General features: G+C 38.7%; 1 protein-coding gene across 2 annotated transcripts; it reads right to left on the reverse strand.

The window, feature by feature from the left end:
* Positions 1-1679: 1679 nt before the first annotated feature.
* LOC113121614 (kappa-type opioid receptor-like) lies at positions 1680-5614 on the reverse strand. 2 transcript variants are annotated; one of them, XM_026292269.1, is made up of 3 exons: positions 5370-5614; positions 3634-3986; positions 1680-2378 (listed from the first exon to the last, which is right to left on the reverse strand). In XM_026292269.1, the coding sequence occupies exons 1-3, from the start codon at positions 5612-5614 to the stop codon at positions 1840-1842; spliced, it is 1137 nt and encodes a 378-aa protein (XP_026148054.1). In that variant the 3' UTR covers positions 1680-1839. The 2 variants fall into 2 exon arrangements, with proteins under 2 accessions (XP_026148054.1, XP_026148055.1); XM_026292270.1 differs by having other exon boundaries at positions 5385-5401.
* Positions 5615-10767: the final 5153 nt, after the last annotated feature.

A 10767-nucleotide genomic window follows, 5' to 3' on the forward strand; every position in this document is an offset into this window, starting at 1 on the left:
GAGTAACTGAGTTAATGGAAATGGATTTTATTACTGAATTAATTAAATATTAGCTCAAGTTCTTCCCTAATGAAACAAATGAGTTGATTCCGTGTTTAATTCAAATATTTATAATACAGAGTCTAGCTGCAGTACATTCAAAATGACAGCACAGTCTGTCAAACATATGCTGCTGATGTTGCATTATACTATCATAGCAATGATGGACATGCTACAAATATGGTATATTTCAATGTGAAAAGATTTTTTGTAATATATATATAAATAATTATATATGAAATAAAGTACTGTATACATACTATAATACTTTACATTGACAGAATATACTGTATTTAACCATGTGCACAACAGCTATTTATGTTTTCAGTTTGCACCTACAAAATATTCCTCTACAGTAATAATACGAGTATTTCAGTAGGACTATGTGTAGCATGGTAGAAGCCGTACACAGCACGTGTGATTAAATTACAGTATATACCATAAATTTAACAGCTTATCAATCTGGACAGATCCAGAGTCAAAGCTGATAGAGAGCCCTCTGTCAAATTTTAAATGCACATTCAAGTCCAGGATTTTCACTTTTATCACTAATAAACTTTCTCTGATGCTACTGATATTATGTTACTTTTTTTAACTGCCCATTGACTTCAGAGTCCAACGTGAGTCAGACACATGAGTCAGAACCAGCACAACTTCACAGATGTGAAAAGGATTTTGGCACATATCTGCTGTCAGTGATTCGTTTTACTGCTCAGAGACAAGTATAAAAATCATTTTATACCTGAAATGCTGTTTCACCATATTCCATAATCATTATTGAATGACTTTGTTGCTATAATGTGGTAGTTTCCCTGGACTGTTAAAGGCACATTTGGCAACAGAGAAATGCAGAAAAGAATGACTCTTGGCTGAACTGAGGGGAGAGAAGGAAAATAGAAGAGGAAAGAAAATGTAATTAAATAAATCCAGTCCATAAATACACTGATGACTGACAAGCTATTAATGTTACCATGTTCAGTAATTTCTTACAAATTTTCATACTAAATAATCATTTGTTTTCCTGAGAAACGTTGGTAAAATATTCTAATGACTTCTTAGGACAATGATGATGTCACTTTTCGTGACACTTTTGGGTGGTTTACTCATGGTAAAACATTTTTTTATCTTATTATTTTCTTGATTTTTCATTGTCTATAAAACATAAAAAAAATTGTATGCATGTCTTCTGTAAACTCAAAAAACCCAAGATATCATGTCCAAATATCTTGTTTGCCTGTCAAGTCCAAAACCTAATTTAATTTATTGTGACCGATGAGAAAAACTTCTTTGAGAAGCTTGAACCAGCAAATGTTTAACATTTTTGACTTAATAAATGAACCTAAATAACTATAACTAAATTTTTTAGCCTAATTTTAGTTTTTAGCAATTTAAGTTTTAGCCTAATTGTTGCAGCTCTAGTATTTATAAACATCACTTACAAATACTTCAAAATTATTTAAAAAATGTTAAAGACAAACTTTAATCAGATTTGGTCTTTTTTTCCTGCTTAAACAAAATGGTCTCCCTCTTTGCACCTGCCAACAAAATGAATGAATGCACCAGAAGAATATAAAGTGGCTATTATGGAAGAGATGTAATACAGTTGGATCTCTGATTACATCAGTGTTGGCACTGTTTAGACTTCATAAGATATGTCCTCTAACAACAAAAAGACCACGGCCAACTACAGTATTAGAGTCAGAAGTCTAAAGTCTACATTACTGATGTGCCTCGGGTTAAGCCCAGGACATATGAGTCTTCTTTCCCACAGTGGGAAATTGAAGACATTTCCACTGCTAGTCATGTTGGCTTACTAGTCCCATCTGGGTTCTCCAGGGGCATAGCGGCCTCCCGGACAGTGCGGATGGTGCTAGGGCCCTTTTTGTTCCCTGAGACCATGTCGCCCTTTAGTTTGGCTGAGAGACAGCAGTCTTTGAAGCAGCGCTTGAAGTTCTCATCCAAAAAGGCATAGAGAACAGGGTTAAGGCTGCTGTTGGTGTAGCCCAGAGCCACACAGAAGAAGTAGGCAGCCATGATGGCAGTGGTTTCAGGCACGCTCACAAGTGCCTTGACGAGGATGAAGATGTGAATAGGTGTCCAGCAGACCACGAACACAGCCACCACAACCACTACGAGTCTGGTGATCCGGCGCAGGTTGCGATCCTTCTCCCGAGAGCCAGACAACATTCGGATGCTCTTCAGCCTCAGGACCATCAGCGAATAGCACACAGTGATGATGAGCACAGGTACGACAAAGGCAAAGACGAACACACAAATCTTCATCAGCGTGTCCCAGTACACATATGGCTCTGGGAACTGTAAGGCACACTCAGTTATGTCTGCAGGAAGGATGGAGAAATAAATGAATTAAATGACGAAGAACACTTGTGCTTTATCATAAATAACATTTCACTGCATGCAGGGGCAAACAAAAACATTATTTCAGGCTGGGATTTCGATCTATCCTAGGCCAATTCTGTAAATGCAAACCAATAGGCTGCTAATTGTGTATATTAATCCTATTTGCTGATATAACAGGCACCAGACTAGTCTTAGATGAGGCCACTATGTTCATTTGGGAGGAAAGTTATTTAGATTAGAAAATCCACATATTTGGCACTGACCAGCAAGAGGTCTATCTGAATACTGAGTTTTTAAGTGTGAGTAGACGCTACAGTGTGTCCCTTTTCCCACAGCCTGTGTGTAACCTAGTACTAACAAGTCCTTCTCTATGTTTACTACGTTTAACTAGTTGAAATATAACTTTCATTCAGTGTCATTGCTATAATTCCTCCAAAAAGTCATAAGATGTGCCAACTGTGTAGCCTACCAGCTATTGTGTTACTATCCTTTATCTAGACATGCTGGGTATGTTCTGTGTGTGCTTCAGTGTTTTTGACCTGTTCTGTCAATTTCTGCTGATTATGGATTTCCATTTCCTCTTAGTTTCCCATAAAGGAAAAACCTCTCACAGTATGACAACGTCTTAATGTGTACCTTTTACAAATAGGGGTTCACGCCATGTACACTGGCAGAGTATCAGCAGCATGTTTTGATCCTCTTATTAAAAACATTGATCAGGGGTAGTGTATTTTAAATCACCACTAGCTATCCCCTATCACGCTCCCAATAGGCTGCAGAATCACTCATTCGTGCTACCTGGACATTGACAGAACACCCACTGCCTTGTTTATAATATTGGTGGACCAGCAGGTACTTGCATCAGCTAATACTACTGCTATATTATCACTGGTCAGGCTGACTGTCCACGGCAGGTCACCAGGAAATGTAGTGGTGCTCCTGACAGTCTGTCTGCCACTGACTGAAATCGCTTTAGGAAAATGACACAGAATAGCTAATCTGCCATGCAAAGGAAGAATTTCTCTCTAAAACCCTTTTCTTCATCATTTGTATTTGGAAAGGGTGATGCATGATGGGTGGCTAATGGAAAACACTGCACTGACAGCTGGATTTCATAGAATATATTTTGCTCTTGAAATATAATCAGCAAATGCCTTAAGTGAGTCTCCCATTCTTTAAAAACTGACTGGAAGTTTTAAATTTTATTGAGGGATAGTGAAAACACTTCCTCACCGCTGTTTGTCTGGGTACCACCCAGAATAAAAGCAGGTATCCCTGCTGCAGATGACAGGATCCAGATGCACACATTGATCATCTTGGCTTTGGCTGGAGTGCGGAAGTCCAGGGCTTTCACTGGGTGGCACACAGCCACGTAGCGATCCACACTCATCATAGTGAGAGTGAAGATGCTGGTGAACATGTTGTAGTAGTCAATGGAAATGAACACTTTGCAAAGCACTTCACCAAAGGGCCAGGTATTTAGCAGGTAGTCAGTGCTCTGGAAGGGCATTGTGGTGGTGACAAGGGCATCGGCGAGTGCTAGGTTGAAAATGTAAGTGTTGGTGGCTGTCTTCATCTTTGTGTACCTGTTAAAACATGCACAATGCAAAGTTATCCTGTAATAGCGAGATGGAAGAGATCACCAGGGGTAACCATCCAATCAGACTGCCACAGCAGCCTGATTCTGTAGAGGACCTTTCTTCTTCCCTCATTATGAATTAAACAGTGTCCATTTAGTCCACGTGCTTCCTTGATAATGAAATGTAATTTTTTTCTAAGTCACACTTAATTGCTATGTATGATATGCTGTGGAGTGCGAGCTGGTTGGTTTCACCTTATTAAGATATGACAGCATTAGAGCTCTACATAATGACTTTTGCAAAGTTGTGGATCTACCAGATATAATAAAGCACAGAGATTAAAATAGGATCTGTCAGAATTGATATTTTGTTTCATGATATCAAACCTAGGACTAATAGTTTTGCTGCATTGAGATAAAAGCCTCTAGTAAATATTTTGACATTTTGGGAAATACACTTTCCTGCTAAGAGTTAAAATAAGAGATTAATTCTTCTTTCATAAAACAACAGCAAGCAGCCAGATAACCATTGTTTACCAAAACATGAGCAGCTGACAGGTTCAGGCCATAGGTGACAGTCTTTTTGTCTCATTCGCTCTAGTAATCCAAATAAGCATCTTTCCCAAAATGTCAAAGTATTCCTTTAAACTCAATTGAAGAAATACTTTGTTGTTCCATGTGTAATATGGCACTGACTTTATTAGAGTGCAATTGATTGACCGAAGCATACTGGATGGCACTGCTCCATGTCACATTACATTAAAGGCGATTTGTTGCTATCACACACCATAAATAACAATAAATGAGGTGCAAACAGGCTATCAAGTTGATAAAGCGCCACTGGTGTCAACTATAATTAATATCATATCCACAAGTCTATTATTAAGTATTGGTATATTACTTTGGAGGGCTTGGGGTTTATTGGATTCATAAAATGGGCCACTTATAAGGTGTCATACACTTGTCAACCACTGAAAGAGGCAAAAAAAAAAAAAAAAAAAAAAATCAATAATATACTACCACATCTTACAAATGTACACGTTTCTGTGAAGGACTGGTCCAAGAATAAAATGCAGACAGTGAGGAGAATGTGCTGACAGAGACCAGATGGCCTAGAGGTCACTATAAAAAACCAAGGGTTGGTGCCAGTGCCATCTCCACAAGCAATAACATTTACAGAGACTGTGGAGAAACTGATTCCTCTCCATGGACGTATGTTTATATTTTGAAACATCTAAAAGCACATTGCATAATATAATTAAGCTTCTGTGCATGCCCCCAAAAGACATAATGACATAATAGTTTTCTCTCAAACATTCCCGTCACCAAAATGTTCAAGTTGCCATTTAATAAGCTCATCTTCTCATATTCACTTAAAACATGACCTTACCTAATGATGACATACATGACGAGGCAGTTGCCCAACAAGCCGACCACAAACACCACTAAGTAGACCGCAGTGATTATGGGGATAATGGGAGACATGCTCTCCTGCTCCCAGCTACCGTCGCTGGTCACGTTGCGGGTCTCTGGGTATCCGGACACCCAGGATGAAGAATTCATCGGACAGTCCTCCAGCAGCGCGGAGAGGCACGTAGTGTCTTCTTTGAAAATTTCAACCGGAGCGCTTTCCATGTTGACACCTGTTTGTTAGGCTTCAAAAATGATGAGACTTTAAAAGTGGAGAAACAGCCTCATACGGCATCCAGAGGTGTAGTGCGTGCTGAGCCACAAAACGCACATAATGTAACACTTAGTACCGGATTAAAATGAGAAACATATGTATGATCAGATTAACACAAAACTATTTATAGACAGTAATAAACTTTATTTAGGTTCTGGAGCCACTTGCAGATCATGTAAAACATAGGTTCAAATAAACACACAGCTCCAGAAAATAAAAGCGCATTGTCAATAGCTCACTGTAACGTGAAGCTCGCAGGTTACTCACCTTTATCAACACGAATTAGCTGATTCACCCTGTAAGATGAATTTCACAGTATACGCTCTTCCAGTTATATTTCAGCCCGACTTGTTTTTTCTTGCCTTGGTGAAGGTTTAGGCTCATCAAAGTTTGGGGACTGCAGGTTGCTGCGCGTCTGGAGAGGAACAGCAGTGGCTTTGCGGATACTCGTGAACACGCACTGGAGGAGAGGTGGCGCGCAATAAGGCTATACCCAACACACACCCCCACACCCACAGAGAGCGAGAGAGAGAGAGAGAGAGAAAAGAGCCAAGCTTCTCACAAAATATGAGATGGCAGAGCGATGACAATAACCTGCAGGCAGGATCAGTTTCCCACAGTCTTATGTCACAGTGGAGTAAAAACTGTTGAGTTTTATTAAGCAAGACGTCCCTCATTTGTGTATCTGAAATGTTTAAAAGAGAAAACCCATGATTACAATTAGATTTACATTACACTTGAATAAAATCTAAAAATCTCTCAAATTTCTCAAATCTAGAAATATAGTCAGGTGGTGATTAGAAAGGAAATTTAACAATATCTTCAATTTTGCATTTTCTTATTGTGTTAAAATTGACAGAGGAAGGTGAGAGTCTAAGGGTCCTAACCACTTTCACTAGACATCCACTACATTTTTCAGGTCATTCCAGCCCTAGTGGACAGAGGATAATAAAGGGACAAGAAAGGGAGATGATCTATGACCAAGGTCTAGAGCAGGATTCAAAGCAGTCAACCAACGAGCAGGATCCCTCGTTTCACTCTTAAATCATTTTGAAAGTAAAAGCTGATACGCTTCAGTCTATTTTAAGGTTTTGCTGCTTCATTAGCATCACCTTAACTCATTTGAATTTTTATAAAGCAGTGAATTATCCTGTCCATGTACAGAAAAGCTGACCGAACTGTCATGCATAAAATATCTTACTGTAGAGTGCTGCCTTAGACTCTGCAGCCTCCTGGTTTACTGAGCTTGTTTTTCTCTGTGGTTTGTGTGCCAAGAAATAATTCTCCTTGATCCGGCAATAGTGGCACCGCAGACTGTTGGTGAGCAAAGTATTATGATAACGTGTGAGGATTGTTAGATGATGGAGTTGCACAAATGTGTGAGGTGCATCTTCTCTAGCTGTAAAAATGTGTTTGAGGTCTTTTTTTAAAGCTCATATCACACATCACTGTTTTATTTGCTTCATAGCTCGTGAGTTTTCTTTATTTTGTAAGAATTGCCTTTAAATTTGGTTTTGAACTGATGACCCGTTTCAGGAGACTACTAGAAAATAACAGCTGCAATTTCACAGACTCTGGCTGTAAAACATTTGTAATAGCTTTGTGAGCACTGTTGCCTCACAAGAATGTTCCTGGTTTGAAACCCAGCAGGGGCCTTTCTGTGTGGAGTTTGCATGTTCTCCCTGTGCTTGTGTGGGTTTTCTCCAGGTACTCTGGTTTCCTCCCACAGTCCAAAAACTCTATGTCTCTTTGTGGCCCTGTGATGGACTGGTGACCTGTCCAGGGTGTACCCCTGCCTTTCACCCAAAGAGAGCTGGGATAGGCTCCAGCTGATCCTAAATAGGAATAAGTAGATGTAGATAATGAATGGATGAATATTGTATATGTGTTCATGTGTAGTCCACGACCTAAAAACAAACAATATTTCAGGGTCATTTATGCATCCTGCCATTTTCAGAAAATGTGCAATCCCAGTCTGCCTCAAAGGGAAGGCTGACTAAAAAAAGGGTTTTGGCACGGTCACAAGCACTATGACCATTTAAACAAAAAGTGAATAGTGTTTAGTGATGACAGTATATGACTACAGGGGGGGTTGATGTTTTTTCTTTTAACCTATTTGAGTAGAATATATTCAGTAGCAAAAGGTAAGGCTCCACTGACTCCACAGGATTACACAAAACAGAGCAATTTAGAGCAATGCTTATGGATGGTGAAGTGGCTAATTCACTACAGTGCAGCTGATGTCTGAGGATATAAAGTCCTGCAGCATCTCGTGAAGCCATAAATCTGCATGCTTTTGTCAGTAATTAGGGTGAATATAAGGAGAAAAATCAATGGAAAGTCAAAAGCCATTATGGCAGAAAACAGACTGGCTGCTGACTCAGACTAAGAATGAGGTCTTTGTTGTTTCATTTACATTTCTCTATGGTCAGAAATTTCTCTGGGTGGCATTTGGGTCAAAGACTTAGAGCTCAAGTTATTCTCCTTAAGGCAATGGAAACGTATCCACATATTTATTTTCTTCTCCAGTCATACTAACTGATAATTTTGTGAATGAACTTTGTTTTAAATATAACATCCACAGAAATTACAACTTGTAAAACCAAAATGTATTGTACAGTTGGTGCAGGCAAATTTCAGCCAGTGTACACATGCAAAAACGTTTTCTGGCAAAATTATCTTTCAATGTGCTTAATGTTAAATGGATTGCTTACTTTTGGAGTGGCAGCTCAAAATTTCCAAAAAGTTTGGCTTAAAAAATTACTACTTCATTTTTTTTGTCCATAACATTCATGATTTTCACACTTTCCACACGATTTCTCTGCCACAATGTAACTTAGGGCTCAGAAACAGTTGAATTCTTGAAAACGTGAAAAAATAAACCACCTGGTCAACAACGTGACAACATCCCAGGAGCTTAAATTTGTTTTTTATCTATGCTAGAAACACTTTTGGCTGGAGGGCTAAAATAAACAGTTGTGTGTGTGTACTTGCTCTCCAGCTCTCTTTTCTCATCCATATTACATACGGTGGCGTACACACAGGAGCCTGACTCTGCAAAAAGTTTCTCTGAGTCTGTATTTGATGTAACTTGCTGGGAACTTGACATGAATAATTTTTTTCTATTTATTTATGGATTTTAAACAGTTTTAAATCCTTTTAAATTAATGTACATATTAGATGCAAACTTATATTTAAAATTGGACATAAAAGGAGACATTTCTGAAACATTCAGACTATAAATACTTACTGCTTCAAAATCACTACCTTCATCACCAGGTGTCACAGCTCGCTGTATATGGAGCTGCTTAGTTACAGACAAATCAGGTCCACTGCCAAAAACACCTACAACAGGACACTTTCTGAGGTTTTGTGGAGGGTTAGAGCTGTTTTGGCAGCACAGAGCCAATAATACACAATATGAGGGCAGATGGTTTTAATGTTGTTGCTGATCAAGGAAAATTCCCACTTTACAAATACAGGCAATAAAATGCAAGCAGCAAAGAAGCGGAAATGCTCTTTGGCTGTAGTGCGTGTGAGGACAATGAAAAAAATTAATAAGAATAAAACATTTGATGAAACACTCTAGTTTACAACTCTGTGGATCACTGCTGTTTGTCTGCCAGCAGGTTATGTTTACAACCCAATTCCTGTTGTTAACTGTCCACTCCCGCTTTTGGCCACGACACACAAGTAAATTTTACCAAGTGGATTTTGGTTGCCAGACCTTAGATGAATACCCTCCCATACCCAAATCTTTCACTGTTTGTCATAACCAACCTTTTACAGAAAACACACGAACCTGACAGCTCTGCACAGATCTTATTGGTAACACTGTGTAAGATGAGTTAGTAGAAATATTGCTATGGGCAGTTCAGCAACACCTAGACAATACTGTACACAAATAACATCCCGAGTGCTCATCCAACACAGAGTAGGAGAGGAAACAGCCCAGAATAGAAATACAATAGTATCAAAAACACAGAGAGAGAAATCTAAAAAGTCAGATGAAGCTTCTGTCAAGTGGAAAGAAAACAGTTGCATTAGTCAGTCTCTTTTAAGCCTCTGTTCATCTGCTGTATACAAACAAAAGTCCCTGCAATTAAGATAATTTTAGAGCTACAGTTTCAAGGCTCTGCTTGTCATCACACACATTTATACTGAATGAAGACTGAGCCTTATGTCACCTGAACAACACCTACGCTTCTGTTGAACTTTAGAAAACTGAGTATAATTTAAATTTTCTTAAACCACAAAAGGCAAAGAGGTGAGAAAGGTATTACTGATGCAGCACACCTGTCTGATGTTGTGCAGTAATTACATGAACGCACTGACACAATCGATTAGCATGTGTTTGTACTGTTGTACTATTAACATATAAAAGCAAAAATATTTACTAAACAATTGTTTTGAATTCTTATATTGCTGAAATGATTTAAACATTGATTTTCTGAACTGATAAGGCATGTACAGCACGTAATATAGCTCTGCCAGCCCATGCACAAGATAAGATAAGATAAGACAGAGACAAAGAAAGAAGCTTTTATTCTTTGGTCAGCCACAGCTCCAAAGAAGTAAATTCCACCATCCTACACAATTTACAACAGACAAAACAACATATTACTCAAAACAAAAACACTGGGGTAGGCCTACTATAGCTCATTAATAGCATCTCTATTTTCTAATAACTGCTTTGAGCATCACAAATCCAACTTACTCATATTTTCAACCCACCTAACAAGACTTCATGGTGTGAACATACACTGATCCACCTCTAGCTGTTGTCACCAATGTGCAACACTAATGATGACATTCACAGTTTGCTCGTGATTTGCAACTGAGATGAAGACACGTGTAGCATCTTTCACAGCTTTTGTCTGAGCTCACTGGCACGACAGGACAGATGGATGCCATAACAGGTTTGTGTTTCATTAGCCTACACAAAGATGTGGGTTGGTCAGACAGAAATCTTGGTTTTTAATTTAGGTTTAGTCCTTGAAATTAAAGTCAAATGATGAATTTTACCCAGGTGTTTTTTTCTTTTTGCCTAAAAGGATTTCCGAGACCAACCGACGTAAAAAGACTAAAAAGAAACTCAAATTCA

The sequence above is a fragment of the Mastacembelus armatus genome, chromosome 20 (genome assembly GCF_900324485.2).
Source record: "Mastacembelus armatus chromosome 20, fMasArm1.2, whole genome shotgun sequence".
In the NCBI taxonomy this organism is placed as follows: Eukaryota; Metazoa; Chordata; class Actinopteri; order Synbranchiformes; family Mastacembelidae; genus Mastacembelus; species Mastacembelus armatus.

What these genes read in the sequence shown, in the direction of transcription:
- LOC113121614 (XM_026292269.1), bottom strand. Translation starts at nt 5,614, where the DNA reads ATGGAAAGCGCTCCGGTTGAAATTTTCAAAGAAGACACTACGTGCCTC. An exon ending in GTCATGTATGTCATCATTAG is followed by an intron (nt 3,987 to 5,369) that starts GTAAGGTCATGT and finishes ATGTTTTAACAG; the next exon opens with GTACACAAAGATGAAGACAG. An exon ending in TGGTACCCAGACAAACAGCG is followed by an intron (nt 2,379 to 3,633) that starts GTGAGGAAGTGT and finishes TCCTTCCTGCAG; the next exon opens with ACATAACTGAGTGTGCCTTA.